Source organism: Calonectris borealis, chromosome 1, assembly GCF_964195595.1.
Source record: "Calonectris borealis chromosome 1, bCalBor7.hap1.2, whole genome shotgun sequence".
NCBI classification, from domain to species: Eukaryota; Metazoa; Chordata; class Aves; order Procellariiformes; family Procellariidae; genus Calonectris; species Calonectris borealis.
Genome location: NC_134312.1, coordinates 147,892,645 through 147,915,723, shown reverse-complemented (window position 1 = coordinate 147,915,723; position 23,079 = coordinate 147,892,645). Strand labels below are relative to the sequence as shown.

The 23,079-nt window shown below is 43.5% G+C and overlaps 1 protein-coding gene across 1 annotated transcript in view; it reads left to right on the top strand.

Moving 5' to 3' along the window:
* The window catches only part of AFF3 (ALF transcription elongation factor 3), a 328,116-nt gene that overhangs the window by 269,801 nt on the left and 35,236 nt on the right, over window positions 1-23,079 (top strand). Inside the window, exons 10-11 of the mRNA XM_075135785.1 lie at window positions 13,733-13,898; window positions 21,672-22,715. Coding sequence (XP_074991886.1) covers window positions 13,733-13,898; window positions 21,672-22,715 — 1,210 coding nt within the window. The remainder of the gene's footprint in view (window positions 1-13,732; window positions 13,899-21,671; window positions 22,716-23,079) is intronic.

The window sequence follows — 23,079 nt, the reverse complement described above, 5'->3', positions numbered from 1 at the left end:
CTCACGTGAAAGACACTCCAATCCCTTACTCATCTTCATGGCACTTTGCTGGAGTTGCTCCATGTCTCTTTGGTACTGGGGCGCCCAGACCTGGATCCAGTACTTCAGATGTCTCTCACCGGGACTGAGTAGAGAGGCAGGATCACCTCCCTCCACCTGCTGGCAACACTCTTCCTACTGCAGCTTAGGGTGCTGTTGGCTGCCTTTGCCGCGAGGGAGCATTGCTAGCTCGTGGTAAACTTGGTGTCCATCAGGACCCTCAGGGCCTTGTCGGCAAAGCTGCTTTCCAGACAGTTGATCCCCTTTGCTTATACTGGTGCATGGAGTCTCGCCTGAGTCTTCCCAAGCCCGGGCCACAGAAGTCCAAAAATTATGTCTACTGTTGCAGAGAGGCAACAGACTTTCTGGGCAGAAAAACTGCATCATTCACCTACTGTACACGTTTCAGTCACCAGCCCCGCAGACCACAGAAAAACTGGCTCTGCAAGCTTCCTCTCCTTCCCACCACCTACAGTTCTCCGCCATCCTCTTTTTTGCCTACCTTATGTTCTAGTTCTTCATCCACAGTTTTTTTCACCATGGAAACCTTTCCAGTTAAGAGAAATGAATGCTTATATTTAAACTACCATTGTGTTTTGCGGTCAACATCCCTATAAAGCTGATTTTGGTAGGAAAGTTTATACCTTTTATTGATTCTGGTTGACTGCAGACCCAGGAAGATAGGAATGCTTTGTTTTGTATTTGGGCTGCTTTGGAAGGATTTCTTCACAACTGTGAGGTGACAAAGTTAAGATGGGATTCAGGTACCTTAACACAGGCATCTGAAGTCACTTGAGAAGCCCTAAGATATGTAAGACATCTTTAGGGCCTGACAAGTTCATATGGACAGTATGATACAGCTAAAGACTGCTGAGATAGAGCACAGGCACTGGACGGTGGCATAGAGGCAAATAAATGTTCTCTCTATCCATTAAAAAAAAAAAGGCAAGGTAATGCAAGGGGAAAAGGGAAAGATAAGGGGAAAAGGTAATGCAAGGGGAAAACAAGAAAAGTGAAAGAGAAAAGGCCAAGCGCAAAGGCAAAGGGGAAAACTATCTTGCTGATTCTGCATGCAACATGCAAGCCTCAGAGTCAACTGTCTGAAAGTTCAGTGCCTCTGAACTGTACACAAAGCCCATCAATATCTTTCCTTGTTGCAATCTAAGTCCATAAGAAAGTGCTTGCCCCTTCCCTGAGAAAGCATTTGGTTATATTGCTTGGGAATACTCCTAAGTATTCCCTTTCAGTTCCCTGCGCAGAATGCGAACAGGAATGGGAGATGCCTGCCCTGATTCATTCTTCTGAGGCTTTGTTTTTTCTTTGCCCCCAAGGAATTGGCTATTTTTAATGACTTTTATGATTAATAAAACTGTCTGAAGGCCTGCTGGGGTCTTCAGGCTAGTTATCAACAAAGTCATCTAGCCCTTTCCGCTAGTGTCTAAACTAATGGCAAAGACCCAACACTTGATCTTTCTCCCCAGGCTGAGGCTTGTCTAGCAGGGTTTACAGTCATGTCAGGGTGGTAAAAAAATTCTGAAAAGTTACTTTCTTGCTGCACTGACTACAGAAAACCAAACTTTCCTGGAAACCTGTCCATCTCATCTTCTCTGCAGAGCTCTTGTGCAGCATCTTCCGCTTTCCCCCAGCTGTTTCCCAGCTGCAGGCAGGTGACCTGATACACTTTTAAAGAAATAATGTATATCCTCACAGCTGGGCACTGAACTCCTGACAGCAACACGTGTTGACTCCTACACCTTTACCAGTCTCCCTGCTGGATCACACTGCTAGATGTAAATTCATGCTCTGAAGAGGCCCACCACTTCACACAGCACATCCTAGACCATGTCGGACCTCAGGCAGGCAGAGGGGTGTTTGAGATGCTGCGGTAAGACCAGAGTGCCAGAAAAGGACTATTAGCCTGGGGGCAGAGAGAGGAAGAAGGCAGCAAGAGCTTGTGTGGCACTGGGAGGGAGAAGCAGCACTGGTGAGCCATATTTCTCCCTGTTCCTGTGCCCTCTCCCCACTGTCATGTGTGTATTTCCTTTCTGCCTCCCTAGGAGAGGCAGGGAGAACAAAAGATACATTGAAGAATAGGCAAAGGCACCTAGGCATGCCTTAGCGATAATGTAATATCATAGGAAACCTAAAAAGATGCATGGCACTTAATGAACAGCAAAACATATGAGATATGGATTGAAAGGTATATTGGAAGATATAAGTTTAACTACATCAGGACACAGCATGGTGTAAGACCGATTTTTTTTATTAAAATGTCATACAGTTCTAGTGCTTTTCCTACTAGTTGGTAGCACATTTCACAGAAATAAAGGATTGATAACATCCTGCAGGAGGGTGCAGCTGGGGAGCCACTGAGTCCAGACACATTGGTACCACATTCTAGATTAATAAAGCAAATAAAATTATATTTCTGCCTCCCCTCATCATCTGTGTGTACATGAACAAACCTCAAGTTCGCTTTCCAGGGATGATATCTAACAAAAGGATGCAATTCACATTTGATTTTTCCTTTGAATTGTAAAGGGCAATTTATATAACTCTTAACATAGATTTATATATTTGTGCTGATCATACTTATTCATTGTTTTTCACAGGCCACCTTAACACATTATAACTGAGGAAGGCACAGCAAAGGTTACTAGTAGGGGCTGCTCTCTATTTTAAAATCCAAGCTGTAAAGTGCGATGCTACTAAGCCAGAATAAGGGGTCAAGAATCTGAGCCTGGTCAGAATGGGAGTGGCTCAGTGGCTCAGACCCCTGAAAACCTAAGGCTGAACCACAGGCAGATATTCAACAGCTGAAAATCGGGTTTAAACATCCTTTATTTTGAGCTAGTATGTCACTAATAGGTAAACAGCATATCCGGGGCAACTCCTTCTAAAAATATGTTAAAATAGTTTTGAATGTTGCTGGAAAACAGGCTGTACTTACATCAGAAAAGAAAACAGAAGAACCTTTTACAAGTCTTCAAATAATCTCAAACTAATTAGCTTTTAACATCCTCTTTGCTACAATTCTGGGCTTTATTAGCTGTTCTGCTTGCCATTTCTGAGTCTGCCTAATGTCTTCTGTAGAACAACTATGCATTTTTTCCAGGCATTTGTCATTTCTTGAAACATATAAAAGAGAGCACTTGGATTCAACTAACAGACCATCTAAATGCTGCTCTGCATAGGGAGTGATATATGCTGACAAGGAGTAGAAGTCAAATTTTCTTTATATGGTTCTTTATGGTGAGCAAACCTACTTAAAACAAGCTCCTTCTCAAGGCAGCATATTGATTAGAGCTGACGGGCCGAAAAGACCTTTGGGAGACAACAGAATATGGCTTGAGTCAAAGAGTAACACTAAAGCTGGCAGCAGCAACATTAAGAGTCAGTAAAACCTGAGAGAGTTTGTCTCACGCTGAAATTTATTGCACCCATTTGGACAGCCGTTATGGTAGTTAGTAATTTTATCTGCACAAGTTCATCTGTATTTGGACTCTCAGAGCTTAGCGAGAGGTCTTGCAAGACAGAACCATACCCAGGGCCCTGCTGACTGAGGCAAAAGACTGCCGTGCTGAAGCGAGGTACAACCGTGTCTGAAAATCATAAAAGGCTGTCCATGTAGATGGTCAGCCACAACATGAGTTATGTTAACAGTAACTCTGAAATAAGGTGATGGTAGGCCAAAGCAGACGAGGATTTTCCTTGTGTGCACTGCAGTGGTTGTCTTCTGTGGCTTGATGAAGCTGTCACTCACAAGCAAAATTGCTGTTTTCTTGGAACAGGAGTACAACTATACTTCATGCTTCAGGAAATAAATGAGACAAGAAAAGCAACACCCAGGTTAATTTCCAGGGAACTGGTATCAAATTCTCCTGATGAGACATTTTGAAGATAGTGGATTAATGCCACTCTACAGAACATTTTGCATTGCTCCTTTGCCTAACTGAGTTTCTGAAACTACTGTGACTGATATTCCACATCTTCACTGATGATCTGTTCCGGTGCTTAATTACCTTTATCTTTGCAACATTTCTCCCAGGGGGTTGAAGCCTATCCCACCGAAGACCAAGCTGCTGGAATCACCTTCAAAATGTTAGTGGAGGATCTATTCCTGAGATGGGTAGTACTGATATCATTGAATCTGTCAGGGGATCAGCTTTTAATAGTCCTCTAATGAAACAGTGGAGTACTGAGTTGGGAGTGGATATAGGTCTTCATATTGCCTACCACCCCCAGTCTTTCGGACAAGTGGAGAGAGTTGACCGAACCCTGAAAGGGAAATTATGAAGAGGAATCTGAACTAAACCTCCCTTGCTTCCCATCCAGATCAAAATGCACATGGTGTTGGGCATACCAGGCATACTGTTTAAGCGACCCTTAGGATCCTCGATTCCCTCTAGTCTATCAAGAGGTAGGAATCTCCAGAAGGCACTTTTGGGTGATGAAGTTAGGCAGTAGTTAGGTCCCCTTGTAAATTAAGGTCAGAAAAACTGTATGCCTACAAACCTACTATCCTATACCCCACTGGCCAGCTATATCAAGATCTAACCGAGAAGGTCCAATTCCACCTTGATTTAACTCAGCTACATTATTTTTTAGTCATTTTTTAAGCCCTGCACAATACAAGTCACATGAGTTATTTGTTCACAAAGTCAGAAAATTGGCTTGGTTGAGGTCTTCAGGTGACCTCTTGGCAGCTGACTGATAAAGAGTCCTTAGTCCTTGTTACTCTTTACACTCTGTATTTCCATTCACTCCTCACTAAATTAGTTCCTTTCTCCCTATTTTCACTGACTTCAGGAGTAACTTCCTGATTTCTTATTTTGCTGAAGCACAAGGATCTCCCCTCCTACTGTCATATGTGACATCAAGATTTTGTGAAAAAGGGATGCATATGGAGCTCTCCCTCTCTGTTGAAGGGCCATCGGTCCAGAATTCGTTCTTCAGATGGTAGGATTCAGTATCTCGAGTGCTTCCCTGTGACAAAAAGAACTTGTGTGGAGCCTCATGACATCTTTATTTTCACATTAGCCCACTCTAATGAGACCTTCTGACAGCTGAGCCCTGAACTCCTATTCCATATCTGGCTTATCATGCAAACCAATGAAATGCAGGCATGTTTTTGACTCATGTAATGGGAAGTGGAATAGAGTTCACCTCTAGTGATATTTACCTTCTTCAGTGAACCTAAGTAATCTGATCTCCCTTGGGCAAATGAACTCGTGTTCTCTGGAGACCATTGGCAATTGTATGCAGCAGCTCCTGATGCTGCCAGGAAAGGAACTTCTTCCGAGTGAGGAGGGGAGGAGAGGCAGGTGGAAAAGAGGAAAGATTGGAAAGTAGCAGTGTCCAGAAGAATGCACTTGGTTATTACAAGGAATCAATGAGTGCCAGAAAGACATCCAAAGCTTCGGTATTATCGGATATGGAAAAACTATGCCTGACCACAGTCTCAGCCACTAGTACCACATATCTACAAGTGCTCAAAGGAGTCCTTCTTTCCTTCTTGCAAAGTCTGTCTAAGTTTCTTACCCCTTCCCTGGGCCTTTTGATCTGATATGAGGGCTAGATTCCTACAGGAGAAGAGGAAGGGGCGTATCTCCCAAGAGAGTCCTTTGAGTAATGCTGCTTCCGGAGTATGGTTGTCACTCTTAGCCACCATGGAGGAGAACCTTCACACATCAAGGGCATTAAAGGTCAAAAAAAGTGTGTGTTCTACATTCCCTTTCAGATGTGTAATTCAAAGACACTGGGTCTGATTTCCACCCAGCAGAAGCTGGCCTCGACCAGACAACAGAGGGGATCTCAAACAGAAAGTTTCTAACATGACCAAAACGATGAAGAAAAGAAGAAAATAAAACTTCTGGGGTACATATGAAGGAAAACACACAAAAGCCATTGCCCTTGGTCTCGGGGGGAAACCAAAAGCGGTGTTATCTGACTGAATCTTCTCAACAACTTCATCTACTTACAATTTATTTCTGCCCCCCGCCCCCTCCCAAAAAAAAAGTCTCTGTGGAAATGGTTTCCTGATTTCACACTGGAGGCAGGAGGGTGGCTGTTCACAGACTGTTCCCAAAGCTGTTCATCATTCTCCAGGCCATTGGTCCAAAGGGCATGTTCCAAGGACATTATAGGACACACAGGCTGTGCCTGTCACTTTTTAAGTCACTGTACTTCGAGCCATTATGAGACTAATTATACTACCAAGGTAAAAAGACTCTATCACTCGTCTTCTACTAAAGAGTTAACTTTCCTGGACCAGGGAATCTCTCTGCTCATATTCAGCTGATGCAAGGTCAACGACAAACACACTGAGGAAGTCAGAGTTGCTTTATTTTTCTTGTGAGCAGGTCAAATAAAACACTGCTGATGCTCCATTTATCTGGAGCGACAAGCAAACACTTGGCAGCGGTGGAAAGCATACCCTGGAATCTGGCACCAGGCTCCTAGCACAGCTGTCAGCCTGCTGACTAATCACTTCATCCCCACGCTAATGCTGCTCCAGGTCTATTGGACCCTTTCATCTCAGATACCCCGGCACACGCTCCTCCTGATAGCACTATTTATACAGAGATGTCACTATTAATTGTTATGTAGCATTTTATTTTAGGAGGTTTTTTTTAGCCAAGGTTTTTTTCAGTGGTTTTCTCTTTCCTACAAGGTGGGAGCTGTGATTCTGCTGCTTCCAGTATCAACCAGGCCTTAAGTAGATACCCCCTTGCCAGACTGAATTTTTTTGAGGGTTTTGTGTCTGTGTGTGCATGAGCTTCATAGCTTGTTTTTCTAAACAACCTTTCCTATCAATTTGTTTTTCTTTGGTGACTATTCTGGCAATTAAGCTGCAATCACACAGGGCACACCTGACTCTCTGAAGAGACCTGATTTACCTTAGGTTTGCATTATTGGATGATACTTGTAGTCTTGTCAGCACAAACTATTTAAGCAACTCCCAAGGACAGTGTTAAAATATAGGTGGAGTCTATGAACTCTGTTCTTGGCAGCCGTGCTTTATTAGTTGTGCTGTGCAAAGGTGGTGCGGCTAAGGTAATGCAGTGCTTTCACAGAAGCATTATATATTGTGACAAGCCGAACAACCTCCAGGACTCTCACTCATCATGACTCCCATTTCATACCTCATCCATTATAGGAATGAGGTATGAAAACATTTCTCTGTTTCCTAAAGATATTAACAGACTCCTGGGAAATCGTTTACCTGGAGAAAGGGAAGTGCCCAGCCTCGTTTTTTTTGCGTTCAGGCCCAAACAGCCGACCACGGCAGGGCCAGCTGCTTTTTTTGCTAGTGAACGATAGGTTTTGACAATCAGTAACTGTAAAGAACTCAGACAGTTAATTGGTTTCATGCTCTCGGTTAGCAAAGGTACAAAACCAAATTTGTGTCACTTCCATACTGTGTTCAGAACAAAGATATCTAAGTGCTTTTTAAAGAATAACAAAGGACGTCTCCTAACACACTGAAGGTAGGCAAGTTCAGTCATCCCTGTGTATGACTAGGATGGTGACCGGAGCCCTAGAAGGGTCCACTGATTTGGTCATTCAGACTCGACATGGCAGAGCTAAAACTAGAGCAGAGGCTCCTTCTACTCACATTTGTATGTTAAGTACAGAACCAGCCTTCGTATTTTAAACCATGGAGGTATCTGGCTGTCCTCAAGCGGGTGCATATTCTAGAGTTTATGGTATCATCTCCCTTTTCTCAGCATGATTTTGGCCTGAAACAAATGGACAAAGCCCACGTTCATTCTGTAGGCTATCCTTATGGTGCTATTTCTTGGCATTCTACAGTTGCCTCAGAAAATATCCCCATATGTTCTGTTACAACATTGGGATGGCCTGATTTGCAAGTCCAGATAGACCCCTGTGGTCTGTGCTTCAGGTGTCTTCGCTGAAACAGAATTTGAAATATACACAGGGGCAGCAGCAAGAAGTGGGCATTTCTGTTGCCTCTGTGATTCATTCACAATTATCGACACAGGAATTCCCTACTGTGTGCATGGGAGACGTGCAATATCTTCAGTGCCAGGCAGCAGAGATAATTATACAGATCTTGGCACGATGTTCTCAGTTCGTGCTTTGAGAAAGCACCATGTGGAATTTGCTTCTCACAACAAAGGGATAAAGAGTTTTCCGTAAAAGATCTTCGCTGGGTTTTAGGTTGACTTCAAGGGAAGAAGGAAGTGGTGTTTCAGATACTTTAATCTGGAATAAAAATAGAGACTCTGTCAGCAGAGCTCCTTTAAACCGTGGAATATGTTTTCATCACTGAGTTTGAAATATCATTTCACAGTCTTGGTCAGATTTACTGTTTGATTTAAATCAGTGTAGCCTAATTGAAGTCAATGGAGCTATGACAGTTTATACCAGCCAAGGGGCTGCTGTCTATTTCAGAGTATTGTTTTCCCACAATTGGCCTTGATCTTCCGGACAGTGAGAGATTTTCTGGGTATTTCAAATACTGCAAGCATTCATACAGCCTTTCTTAGGATTTTCTCGAATGTTTGTGACATCTACAAATTCACATCACCTTCTTCATGTTTACCTCTCAATGTTGACAGTGTGATCCCTAACAGTGTCATTTGTTTATTCAAGTCAGTTCTTCGCACTAACTGTTGCACTCCTCTTTCCTATGGGGAGTCAGGGCCACTTGATAGTTGCACAGTGCTTGATAGATGGTACTGTAGGGTGAGATTTAGAAGAATAATAGTTTAGATGATCACAGCTATGCAGATGACACTGGCTAAATATTGTCCCATCTCCAGACACGAAAACAAATACAGCAAATAGTGTCTGATAGTGTTACTGAGCTTTTTGATAAGAAGGTTGTGGATACAATTCTTGCAAAGTGAAATTACACAGACCGACCAGGCTCCAAAATATGAAGCATAAGCATTTGCGTAGCCTTTGTCAGGGCTGGAAGAGTATTTCAGAGGCTCTCTCTGGTATGTTTTCTTGGCACAGACTTTTCTTCAAGGCCTGATTCACCCTTGCTTTGCATTTTCGATAATCATTCATACCTGTGTAAAGTAGGTATAAAGTGCCTTCGTATTGTAACGCAGTGAAGACTTGGGATCACAAATTCTTCAGCATAGGAGAGATTTTTCTCTTTTGAATCCATTTAATATTGTTACCAAATACTTGCACTTTGGTAAAGAACTGCATCTGTTTTACTTGTACCTTGTTCAGGCTGTCTGTCTTTGAAACACTGAAACTGAATTCCTGCAATGCAGCATATGCTTAGCTGCCCGGGAACGTCTTGTGGCCAGTGCTGAACGCCATGATTTATTACCATGGAAAGTAGCGCAGCTGTAAGCAGCAGCTTAATATGAAGCATAGAGTAGGACCCAGGTCCAGCGTGATTAACCTCAAGAGGTCTCCTGAGGGCCATGGAGGCAGTCTGATTTGGGAATCTCTCCCCACTGCCTGAATAGCAAACGCCTGCACCTTCCTGCACAAGCGTTTAAATCACTTTGGTGCTGTTCAAAGGCTGGCCGTGGCGAAGCAGTCTGATGGAGCTGATAACTGGTCCCACCACAACTAAGCTCTCAGGCTTCTCCAGGGATTGAGATGGCTCCGCCACTCAACTTGGATGACAAATTAGTTTGAGTGGGGAAGAAGTATTAATCTCTCCAAATCACTGTGTTTCTGAGCCTGCACATCTGAGAAAAATTGGGTCTACAAGATATCTAGCAGTTTTTCAGAGACGGCTGACTTGTCCACTAGGCAGTGCAGGAAAACAGGTTGTTGGAGACTTGCACGGTGTTTAGGTGCCCAAGTCCCATGTAGCCAGGATGATGGGAGATATCTGATCAGAAACTTCAGATGGTGTGTTCGTTATTAAGTGATCTTATTACTGAACTTCTGGCAACTTTACAAGGTATTTACTCCCTCTCTTAAGTCAGAGAGTGCATGTTCTGATCAAGGGCTTTAAAGAAAAGTGGTTCTTACCCAAATTGATGTTTAATTGCTTAAAATAAAAATATAATTTCTATGATGTAGTAATTAATTCTGGGGCATAAGCCAGTAGCAAAATATGCATGAATGTTATGTGCCATAGTCATTAAAATGTAAATCAGCCTTTTATTTTGACTGCATGATCTTGCTTACATACTTTAGAAAAAACAGTCCAAAATGGAAGTCGCCAATTTAAAATGAAGGTCACTTTTTAGTAAGAATGCATGAAGAAACATGTAACTGTTTTCACCCTGGTCACTATAATATAATGAGGATCCTTATAAGAATATGCTATATTTAAAAACGGAAAAGGTAGAAGGGGGACAGGAGACTTCAACAGCATCAGCATAAATAGGAAAATATTGTAATGTTACATTTTTGTAGTATATTGGCTACCATTAGAGCAGCAAACATAGATTTCCAGATGTTTGTGAAGAGTCCAACAGTTATATTTTATATCTATGGCTGTAGTAACAATTTCTATTCAGCAGCCTAGAAAAACATTTCATGTCACAACAGGAAAGAAATATTACTGTGGGGTTTTTTTCTCCCTCATCCCCTATATAGCAATTCTGAATACTTCAGTCAATGCCAAACAAAAATGATGGTTTAAAAATTAAAACCACAGTCACTAGGGGCAGGACATAAATGTGCAGATGTTTTGTGATGTTGAAGAACTTTTCAGGCAACAGTCACAATGCTGTTGTGGAAAGGACTGGAAATCCATCAGAGTCGGACACTGTCAAAAGCATTCCCTAAGCTACACTGTCAGAAAAGGCAGTTACCTTTTCATATTCCCTTAAGAAAAAAAAAAAGAAGAAAAAAAATCAAAACCAGAAAACCTACTCACAGTGGCCTTTATATAGCTCTCACTATTTTATTAACAAGGGATTGACTGTAATCGATTAATATAAGTGAGCAACTTATATCTAGAGTTTACTGGGCAACCTGTACAAGTGGAAAACTGCATTGTCCCAAAGCAGTGCACAAAACATCAATTTTCCTTCTCCGGGAAGGAAAATTTTTACAAGCTTATAAGCTGTTTCTGTTTCAGGCACCTCTGTGCCTTAATGCTGTTATACAAATGGCTGCCTGAAAATCTTGTATTTGCCACACCTACCTGGCTAGACAAAGAGACATCATGAATAACAACAAAAATAGCAGAGGGTGAGTTTTTAAAGGCACTCATTGTAATTGGTACATTTAATGCCTGTGCAGGATGACAGACCTCTTGCCTCCCAAGAGCTGGCAGGCACTTCTGCGAACACGCGTGTAGCACCGAGCCGTCCTGCCGGAGCATGAGCTTTTACTGTTGCCTCTCTCTACCGCCTGATGGTTACAAGGATGGAAATAAAGGTCAAAAATATAAATGGATGTCAGCTCCTCTCTCTCCTGTTTATTTTGCTTGCTTTAATTAGTAAGGTGAGATCACAGGTGAGGTTTTCTGCACTGTCTGGCCCCACTGTGCCTCAAAGGGTGCAGAAAACTCTCCAACAGCGGCACGATTCCCCAGGCAACCAGAAACTCTCTGGAGCAAGAAAGCCGTGGGCAGCTGTGCCGCTTCCTAGCAAAAGGCAAGGGGGATGCTATAAGTAAAGGCGATGTGGTGGGAGTACTGGCTTGTGCAAGACAGGTGGTCCAGCGGGGAAAGGTTGGCATATGTTAGGGGAGGCGGGGATAGGGCCAGGAAGTGTGCGGCCGTGGGGAATCGTGGAGTTGAAACTGCATCTCTGATGGCTTGGCCTCTTTTCAAAACCCCAGAAATTGCCTGTCATATGTGTCAGGTACCAGTTTTCCAGAATGAAATGCATCATTAGCAGGTAAAGACAATTCATTAGGTGCAACATAGCAGAACTGTAATTAATTATTAGATATTACTTCTCACAAAATGCATCTCCAAGATCACATTGCATTAGCCACAATATTGGACTGATGGAGCATAAACAAGGGTAATGATAAACACCAGTGAATGGAGTTGGGAAGAGATGGTTATTAGGGTACCGGTGTGTTTCATGTGGGGTTTATTTAACAGTCTCATTAATGATCTGGAAAAGGAAGTGAATAACCATTTAATTAAGTTTGCATTTGATACTAAATTAGAAGTTGCTGCAGACACCTCCGAGGGCAGAGAAATAAATCAAAAAGAGCTAGAAGCATGTGCGGTAAAGAAGAAAATGAGATCTGGTATGAAGAAAAAAAGCAAGCTAATCTCTCTGGAAGCAAATAATCTAAAATGTAGCAATCAGTGGAGGAATTCTGGAGAAAGCAGTGTTGAAAGAGATGTGGGAGTGTTAATGGACTAATATTCCATCACAGCTCAGGTATATGTTTACAGAAGCAACGCATCAAGGAGCAGGAAGGTAATAGCCCTTCATTGTAGGGCTCTAGTGAGAACCCATCTATAATTCTGCACTCTGTTTTGGGCATCCTGTTATCAGAGAGATATAGACAAATTGGAATGAGTTCAGAATAGAGCCATAAAAATGATCCCATGTCCCTGGAGATAATGACTTACGAAGAAAGATCAGAAGAAGTAAATGTGTAAGGCCTTGTCTGAAAGATGACTGAAGTAGGGCAGGAAAACAGTCTGCAAATATGTGAAAGCAAAAAGGGAGGAGGATAATTTATCATAGTAACTATTAGTAATAGGATGAAATAATAAGTAACAACAATAAATTTAAAAAGGGCAACTTCAGGTTGAATGTAGGGAGAAATTTCTGACAGTGGAATTTGGGTTAGTTTGCAGAGAAGTTTCCCAGGGGTAAAAGTAAAAGCTGTATTCAAGTCATTTAAAATCGAATTGGACAACTCACTAGAAAATGCACCCTGCTATAGGGAACAATCTTCCATTGCCTGGGGAATAAGCTGGATGACTTAATAGGACATTTCACACTCAAGTCTTTTTGACTGTGATATTTTTAATATGCATGGTCAACTATTTCACGAAAGTATACATTTCTTCTGCTGTCAGGCCTGATAATACAAACACTCGCATGCAAACATAACTTTTAAGAAGGCAAGTAGCTCTGCTGACGGCACTGCACTGCTGACGTGTGAAAACACAAGCCTGAGCTCTTCAAGTTTTTGCAGGATCAGAGTCTTAGATCTTGCAGTTGTCAATATCAAGATGGTATATACAGGTAACCACATCATTTACGGGTAGGTGAAGAAGTGTGCAGAACAAAAGATGGGGGTCGGAAGCTCCAGTGAGGATGTATTATTATTGTTATTACTATCGTTATTGCTATTACTACTTATAAATGACTGGCACTGTGGAGTTCAACTCCGTTTCTTAACTGTTCACCTTTTTCATCTCCTGCTTTCACCTCTGTGCAGAGCGTTCATTAGACAGTGTAAGACTGCTTTCTGTACTCTGTTTTTTAATGTTTGATATTTTTAATATATCCTAAAATGTCTGTTGAATGAGAAAAGAGACAAGCTGAAGTGAAAACTTGACCCTCCCTCAGATGAAGAAGAGATGGCAAAGGCTATGGATTTAAATGGATATGAGGTTAACCCCATATTTTTCCCCCAATTATAATAATGTAATGTTGAACTCACTTCACCATTCGTTAGCAGCAGAGACAAGCTCACAGGCATTCAGATAAGTATGCTCCCTAAAACACCAGGGTTTTTACATGTAGTTTTTTTATGTTCTTGTTTTTTTCCCTTCCCTCCCTCCTCCACAATGGGCTGCGCGTGGGGCTGGCAGCGTGGTGGTGCCGCAGTCCAACGCCCGAGCCTCAGGACTCTCCAGCAAGGGGTCGAGCAGCAGCAGCTCCAGTGAATCCGAGACCAGCTCAGAGTCTGACTCAGAGAGCGAAAGCAGCTCCAGCGAGAGTGACGGCAGCAAGCCCTCGCATTACTCCAGCCCAGAGGTAAGGGCTTCTGCTCTTTATGATTTAGGGCGGCAATCCGTTATTACACCCACTCAGACCTTTTTCCAGCCAAGCCAATACAAGGAGGCTGTGGAGAGATGCACAAAAAAATGGAAGAGAAAGGCCCAGGGATCCTCCTCCTGGCATGCTGTGAAATGCAAGTGGCAGGGGATCCTGGGGCAGATTAAAGCATTTGAAACAGAAATGAAGAAAGAAATAACCCTGTGATATTTTCCTCAAATTGGAGATGAGTGGAGCGCCTTGCAAGGCTCACAGCTTGCTTGAAGTTTTATGCAACTCTGCCTCCATAGCAATGGCTGGCTTAGTGCGTAAGTCCTGATGTGGGCTCCCGGCACTGCAAGGGAACTAAAGGCTTCTCTACACAGGGAAGCTATTATAAAATCAGTTTGAGGGTGGATTTTTAAAGCAAAACAGTTGTTTTTCACTCACGCACTTCCCTCACCTCACTCGCTAAGTGAATTATTCTCTGCTACTGCTGCCTTTGTGTGATTTATTTTAATCCACCTCCAAAATGGACTAAACTGAATGACTCATGGTGCAAAACATTAAGCCCAAACTTGTCATCTGGAAAGCTAGTACTGAAAATTTCCACATGTAGACAAGCCCTAGCCAAATTACAATTAAGCTGCCAGTGCTATGCCACCTTCTGCTTTCACCTCTGCAGAGCGCTCAACAGACACGACAAGGCTGTTTGCTCTGCTCTGCTTTTCTACCAGGACTGACATTCTTACATGTTTTGGTCAATATACACCTTTCGTATAAAACCATGAACTCCACAGCCACATCACACACATTAATGTATGTAAAAATATTCAAAAATCTAGCGGCAAGATTGTAAATATACATGAAATACAGTCAGTGTATTTTCCTACTCCACATAAAGCATCCAATCACCAGACTTCTCCCCCCAAAACTATGCCTCACCTATTCTCTCACCCTGAAAAATTATTCTGAATAACAGCAAGTCTTTCCTCATCTTTTGCTCGGTTATTTGGGGCCATGTTTCCTATCAGGCAAAATGCAGCACTCGCAGAAACATCCTTAATATATTTTTCTCAGGTTCTGTCACTTTTGTTCCTTATTTAACACTTACCTTCCTTTCTGTCTTTCCTTCACAGTACTTTCAGATCCATTTCCAGTTAATTTTCCTCTCACTTTGTCCCTTTCCTAAATCTCTCTCTCTGGTTCTTTTTCCTTTCGTCTCTATTCTATTCCTTCCAGTCTCTCTTCCCTGTTGCCCTCCCTGGGCTACACCATGTCTTATTTCCCATTCTGAGCTCTCTCATCCAACCCGTTAAAACCTTGTTCTCTCTCTGCCTAGTTTCCCGCTGGAATTAGTGCAGAGATCTCACGCTCAGTCTCTCCTCTCCCTGCGGGATCTCAGAAGGTGGAAGAAAAGGGACAAAGAGAAGAAAGAGAAGGAACCGTTGTGGGGGGAAGGAAATATGAAATAAAGGAGGAGAAGCATAGTACCCAGGAAGGGAGGAGTGTTTACTACCTAGGCAGATACCCGTGCTGCTTGGGCCTGAGAGCAGCAATTCCTCAGGGAATGCAGGAAGTTAATTAACTGGGGCAGGTCGTGGATTTCGTAAAGTCAAGCAGGGGACTGAGAGTCGTGGAAACGTGGAGGAAGTGCCTCCTCTTAAGCATTTTATACATGTACTCTCGAGATCTGTGGAACTACTTTTGTACAAAGCCTGAGTTATCAGTGATCATTGTCACGAACAGCTGCACTGCTCCAACAGATTGCTTGTCTCTTTGCATTATATTTGTGTGGTTTGCCTTCTAGGACATTCTGTATGAAACACGCTTATATGAAAATGTAAATGACTCAAAAAATGTGATGGCTGCAGTGGTTTTCATAGGTCATGCCTTGATGGGATATGGAAGAGGCCACACATGGATAGAGTCAGGGTGTCCCAGGGAAGTAGGATACCTGTGCTTTCCCCAAGGGCCAGTGCTTTCCCAGGTCCATCGTACGACTGATGGCACCAGTTCAAAACATTCTTACATCATGTCTCTGACTGGAAGTCCTGTCTGCTTTGCATTAATGCTTTAACTTACATTTATGTGCCCAGTGAAGCCATCTTCCTAAAGTATATGCCATGTTCTTAACCAGTGAATGGAGAGAGACAGGTCCTTGGGAGCTCTTTAAAGGGAGGCGCTGTCCACCTAAATTTAAGTAGTGGCCTCAATTCCAGTCCTAGCCTTAAAATGAATTTCATCTATTGGATAAGACAGAAAAAGCAAACACATCTTTGCTTTTGATTTAGCATAAACTGATAAATTCAGGTACAATGAACTTGAGTACTCCAGCACAATGCTGGGCAGCAAATACGTATTTCCAGGTTGGGAGGAACTTAATCTGGAATGCTGCAGACCATTATGAGGCCTTCATTCTTTTTTTTTTCCATAATCTGAAATATTATATGCATATACTCAAAGATTTTTTTCTAGGACAGTGTGTCTTCTGCATTTGAGGTTAGATAGAAATTCAATTGCTGTTTCATTTCTTCTGTATTTTTTTCCTCATCTCATTTTGAGATCTTTGAGTTGTTCTCAGGTGTCTAAATGCAGTTGCCTAGAGTGTAAAAGCAGCTCATTGTAAAGCATACATATAAAATAGATTAGATGAATTGCACCCTAAAAGTGTCTGTTTCTTTCCATTGACTATTTAGAGCCTGTAGTGACTAGCTCAGCTGTCTACACTTTATGTCTGCAGTAAACTAAGACTAATGGCTGAGCTAGAACAGGAGACAACATTCAGACTGGTTTCAGTGATGTGGACAAATTAAGGTGCCTCAGACATTAATGTGAGTAGTTACAGTTTTGTGGACTGCCAAACCTGAAATTATGAACAAGGGACTGAGGCTTCTATCTCCTGTTTCTTTGCTGAAGTCATGAATTCTTTGCATGACCTTAATTAACGTCATAAATGAGGACTCTGGAAAACAACGATGTCTTGTCCTTGCAATTATTTCAGATGGTAGAAAAAAAATTTGGTGTCAAGTCCATAGAAAGAGCTACATTTCAAAAGCTAAGAATTTGGTTTGTTTGTTCTTTGTTTCGTTAAATTATCCTGCAGACCTTTAATAAGGCTGAATCTGGTTAGACAACTGTCAAATCCCACTATGCAGGGAGGACTAGAGGGGGGAATGGGCAGGAAGGAAGAGGAGAAACCATCGCATGGGACAAAGCATCAGTGGCTAGTCAACAGTAACCAGGCAGAAGAGAGAGGTGTCCTGTCCTGGGCCCCGCCAGCCCTGCACACCAGATGCAATGTCCTTTACAGCTTCTGCTGTTGTGACTAGTTCACAACCATTAAAGCCTTTTCCTCTTTTTCAAGGATTCACATATACTTTTTGTCCATGCTTATTCCATCATCACAGGATATACTCTTTTGTCTGAAGTCCCCACGCTGTGACTGACCAAGTCAAAGCTGAAGTGATTTGTAGTGTTATGTTCTTCCCCCCCCTCCTCTCTCATGAGCAGAGAGCCACCTCCTGACCACTGTGCATCAAGTCCTTCAAATGCCTGAACATCAGTACCAGTGGCTGAGGAGCCACTGCCTGTGAATCCCTGCTGTTCCCTCAGGTGCTCTGTGGTATTGGCTCTCTTCTCTTCAGCTTGGAAAATAGGAAGAATGTGTGTATCCAACAGACTAGCTAACTGGTGCTCCTGTCACCTCACCAGCCTTTCTTCACTGATAGATTTCATTAGGGAGACAGGGGAAGAAGAGTTGTAGTTTTAGGGTTGAGGGGTAGGAGGGCTATGTTTTCTGTATCTGTCTTGTTTTCCAAAAAGTTTTTGCTTCCCATCTTAAGTATAGCCATGATTCAATTTCCTGACTAGTACACTCAGAAGAAAAGGGGATTTTACCACTAGACCGACTGTAGACACTATCTTTACCTTTGCAAATAGGATTCATGGGCTTTAGCTGTCCTGTGGACTGTTTTTGATAATGACTACAAACTAAACTCTTCCTTGCCTCCAGAAAACTCTTTGTGGCAGGAACCACCTCTTTCAGTACATGTGTGCCGTGCCTAACACATGGGAATCCCCAGTTCTAATTTGATAAAGCCCTAGCAGCAGTGCTAATAATAGCAATAAAGTAGTAGTAGTAGTAATAACAATAATCATCATCATCATCATCATCTATGCCTTAAATACAATGAAAAGGCACCACATTTGTATGGGGATTGCCCTGAATTAAATCTTTTATAGCAGGGCAGCACAAGCAAGTTATCATAAGGGTAAATTAGTATGTGGATTCACAATAGGCGGAGTATACTGCAGGGATGGCGGATAGCTCAGTCCTACCCCACAGTGGGCTAAGTACATGCACATATTATAGGCTATCTAATCTCTCAATGCAAGTGGTGTCATGCTTCCAGTTTACCATGGTATTAGCTACTCCTTAGGTCCCTTTTTGTAATAACAAGCGTAGAGTGACCCCATTACACTTACATTGTTAAATAGCCCTTTGCCCTAGAAGGTGTTTCTGGATAATGTTTTGACAAAGGTTTCTTTTGGATGCATGCCACTTGTGCCTCTGGTTGCACTTGTAGCCTTGAAGAGATCTCAGATATATAGACATGCTGTGTGGGAGTCATCAAACCTAAATTTGGACACTTGCACTGTAGATACCTACATCTGCTCATCACCTCAGTCTCTCCTTTACAGTCGGTGGAGAGGAATAGACATTTTTAGGGCCGAGCTCATCTGGCCTATTTCAGATGTCTATTTCAAGAGGAAATTTTTCACACCCTAGAAGAGCAGTCCACCGACTGGAGAAGGAACTCGTTGACTAGCTCAGATATAGGTGTCTATGTTGTACAGATGAATCCACCCACAATTTTTAAGCAAGCGTATCACATGCTTCTGTTTTTTGATGAAGCCTGGCACATGTGTATGCCTGTGGTGCATTGGTCCCTGAAACTATCTTTGTCTCGTAAAGTTTCCTGGTTTGGGTTTTCATGCCAAACCTATATTTCATTGCAAGTCAGCTTCATCACAGACTGTTATTCCTATTACTGCTGCCCATCTGGGCACCACCAGCTTTACCCCAATTAAAAACTGCCCAGTTCTCTACAAGGCCTTGAGGGCAGCATATTTCCATGACACAAAAACGAAAGGACAGAGACCATTCTGTTATCTGATCACTCTGGATATATATTCATATAAATTTCCATCCTTACATGCTGCTGAAAATTTCCCACTTTGAGCAAACAAACTTTTCTTCCATAGAATGGTATGTGACGTGCTCAGGGGGGGTGATGTGGACTGGAGAATTAGGGATTTTCTTTTTCTCCCACAGATAATTGCAGCTATGCATGTAAAGTGGACTGGTGAAAACTTTCAAGTGAATTTTCCCAATCCCTTTTTTTACCAGGCCTGCTCTTCATTCTTGCCTGTCATGATTTTGTTCTCTTGCAAGGTACCTTGTTTTTTTAAGTGATTTCAAGGTACAGTACTTTTCAGTTAGAGCAATCAATTGAATAAACTACTTCCAAAAGTGAATTGGCATCACTCGTGTACACTGACAATCTCAAATATTCCAAAACTGTATCAGGGTCCAAAAATAGTGAGAAAAGTTTTTAAATTATGATTTTTTAAATTCTTTTAATTTACCTGATGGGCTGCAGGCTTTTTACTTTTAGCAGATGCGTCTTAAAGGGTTTTTTCCAGCAGCCACAAGGATTTGTATTTTTATTTAAATAAGCCCTGGAAGTGCATCTAAGCCCATGATTCTGAGAGCTGAGGCTTTAAAAAAAAAGAACAAATGTCCTGAAACTCCTGACAAAATTAGTAAAGCTGGCAACATTGTTGATCCTTTTTATTAGACTTCTTATTTGGCTTATAGGTTGGTGGGACTGTAGTTATTCTGCCTAAATAGCAGATGTATCACTCTAGGAAGGTACCACGTTGCCATGTTATGACACTGTAGCAGTTAATCACTGTTTTCTGCTGGTTTACTGTGATCCGTTGAAATCCATATTTTGTGAACCACTGTTTTCAAGAATTACAAGGTACATAAAGACACAGAATGGGATGTAACAGAAAAGCTGGAAGTTCTTTTGAACTTTCAAGCTGCCCTCACTCTGACCTATACTTATGGGCAGAGGTGTATTTTTCCCCACGTACTTCTGATGTATGTCCTTTTCTTAAATACACCTGAACGGTGGAAAGACTTTCATGTATAGTGAATCTTTTGTTATGTATCTAGTAAATTCAGTATGTGCACAATAAATGGCACCAAACAAATCTGTTTCTATTTTCAGCAGCAATCAAAAAAATGCTGTTTATTTTAGATAAAGAGTTAAGAGTTGTAAAAATATATCTTCATCCAAGAGAAATACTGCCCATGCATTTTCAAGATTTAGAGATCAGGAAAGAAATTCCTCATCTAAGATATTAGGGAGCATGCTTAAGAAAAAATAAATTTAAGGCAATTCAGCAAATTTCCCATACGTATTGGCTAGCTCAATAATGAGTAAATTAGACACTTTTGCGAGAAGGAATATTTGTGTCATATGAATTCTGATGTCTAACTTTTTTGCTTATTTTAGGAGCCTTTGCTCCATGTAGAGTGAATACAACCCTCAGTGGGTGATTCTGGAGATGCCCTTGGCTATGCAGGAAACCTGTGTTGCCCTCAGGCACCTACTTTAAATAAGGAGTTAAGTAAGAGACTCTTTTAAGTTAGAGACTGTGTATATACTCTCTTGAGCAAACTTTCTTCCAGAGCATCGATGTTAGACTCATGACACGCTTTTTGATTATTCATACGCCATAGCCTAGTGGATCAAATTTTGGTCCCGTTAAGGAAGTTAGGAGACTTTTCAGATTGGGTTCTGTGGGGTTAGGTTATGGCTGGCCATCTACTCCATCATTTATTTCTTTTGGGGTTTTTTGCCTTTCCTCTTCATTTTATTACATTCAAATTACTGATTGCAAGAAGCACTAGAAAACGCTTGCACATTGTTCTGAAATAACATTGTCTGAGCTGTGGCTACATTTGAAATCATAATTATCCCACTTCTTCACTGTCCAAACACCATTATGTTTTAGATGCTCTCTTATAACTTGATCGCATTGTGACAGGAACAAAGAGAAAAACTAACAGCCGCACAATACTCACAAAATGAGCACTTGACAGTACCACCACACAACAAATGTTTGTGGCATCTCACAGGATTATAATGTCAATACCAGACAGATTACATGAACCGCCTGGTTAGTCCTCCAGCTCCCCACTACATGCCTTTTTGTGTGCTTTTTAAATACTTTTCGGATTTATTGCGATGGTGCAGGACACAAAATACATATCCCTAGCTTTCCCACTAGCTATACTCCCTTAGCCTCAGCCATACCCCTGCCTTGTTTTCCTCTCTTCCTATAGCCATTATATTTTTTTCTATTTGGAAACTTGGGAGCGTTTCCCAGTAAAGCCGATGCCAGTAGCACTGCGTGAATCATCCTTAGAAATGATGAATCACAGAAGCCATCCTCCTTCCCAACCTCATTCTGAAACCAAAAATATCCCCACTTAGGCGGCATGCCCCGCGTCTCCCGTTCCGCCACACAGGGCCAGGGCCAGGGGGTTGCCACGGCGTGAGGGTGGCTCCTTGACCAGAGGAAAATCTCTGCAATACCAGGAGGGACCCAGCGTTTCGGTGTCCCTGAGGGAGCCCCAGCGCGAGGGCAGCAGGGTCTCGGCACTAAGCTTGTTGCCATCTGTTTCCCTTTCAGCCCGAGCCACCCTCATCCAACAAGTGGCAGCTGGACAAGTGGCTGAATAAAGTCACCGCGCACAAAGCACCCATCCTGACCCACCATGACGGCCCGGCGCTGGAGGCCCATCCCTACTACGGCCGCGTGAAGGCGGAACGGCAGGAAAGCGAGAAGACCCCGGCCACCGGCCCGGCCGAGCACCGCAGTGGGGAGGGCCGCGCTGCCGCCACTGCCGCCGTCGGGGACGGACCGCGGCCCAGGACCGCCAACAAAGCACCGGGCAGCAAGGGCAACCGGCAAAAGTCACCCCCCGCCGCCGACGGTGGGCCTCCGAGGCGGGCGGCAGGGAAGAAGGCACCGCGGCGGGCCGAGAGGACCTCTGCCGGGGACAGCTCCCACTGCCCCGGCGCGGAGGAGCCTCCCGGGAGCCACAGCTTTCCGGAAAGCACTGCTGGCGAGGTGCCGAGGGCCCGGCCGAGCGGCAGCAACAGCGGTGGTACCTGTAGAGCAGGGCACCGCCGGGAGCCCCGCTCGGCTGCAGCCGGCGAGAAGCGTCGGGCGCGGGGGCCGAGCAAAACGGCACCCAAATCCAAGGAGTTCATCGAGACTGAGTCTTCATCCTCATCATCCTCCTCTGACTCGGGCTCTGAGTCGGAGCGGGAGGAGCGCCCGCTGCCCAAGGCACCGGCACCGGCTGGGGCCGAGCCGCGCGCCAAGGACGCGGGGACCGGCGCCACCAGCAAACCCCACGGTGGCTGCAGTGCCTTTGGCTCCATTAATGCCAGGACTAGTAGTGAAATAGCAAAGGAGCTGGAGGAACAGTTTTACACCCTGGTTCCTTTCGGTAGGAATGAGCTCCTGTCTCCTCTGAAAGACAGTGATGAGGTAAAGTCGCTGTGGGTCAACATTGACTTGGCTCTTTTGTCCAGGATTCCAGAGCGTTTGCCCGAAGAGCCGCTGGCCATGAGCGCCGGAGCAAACCAGGCGGCCAGCCTCCCGCAGGGTAGTAGTGCTGACCCCCCCGCAGAGAAGGGTTTACCGAAATCTAGAAGGAAACGCAAGGTGAGCTTCGGGGGGACCGATTGGTGCGGGTAGGGGGGCCTCCAGCAAGTGGGAGGCAAGCATCACTTGTGCCTGCGTCCAGTGCTCGATGGTAGTGTCTTCTCCGGACCGGCGCTTTGGAGCTGGGCTTTGTCCCCACTAGCCACATAGAAACCAGCCAAGCCCCAGGGGAGATGCCATCCCTGGAGGTGATGAAACTCCTGGCCACGAGGGATCACAGCCCCTTGGAGACAGCGTTTGCTGCTGGCATGCGGCTTTCCACGCCTTAGCAAAGACACTGCCTTTTAATAGGATAGTATTCTCTCCTGAGGCTTCTCTCAGACCCTGAGCATTTGGAGGTGATGCTTAGGTCGGCAAAGGGAAT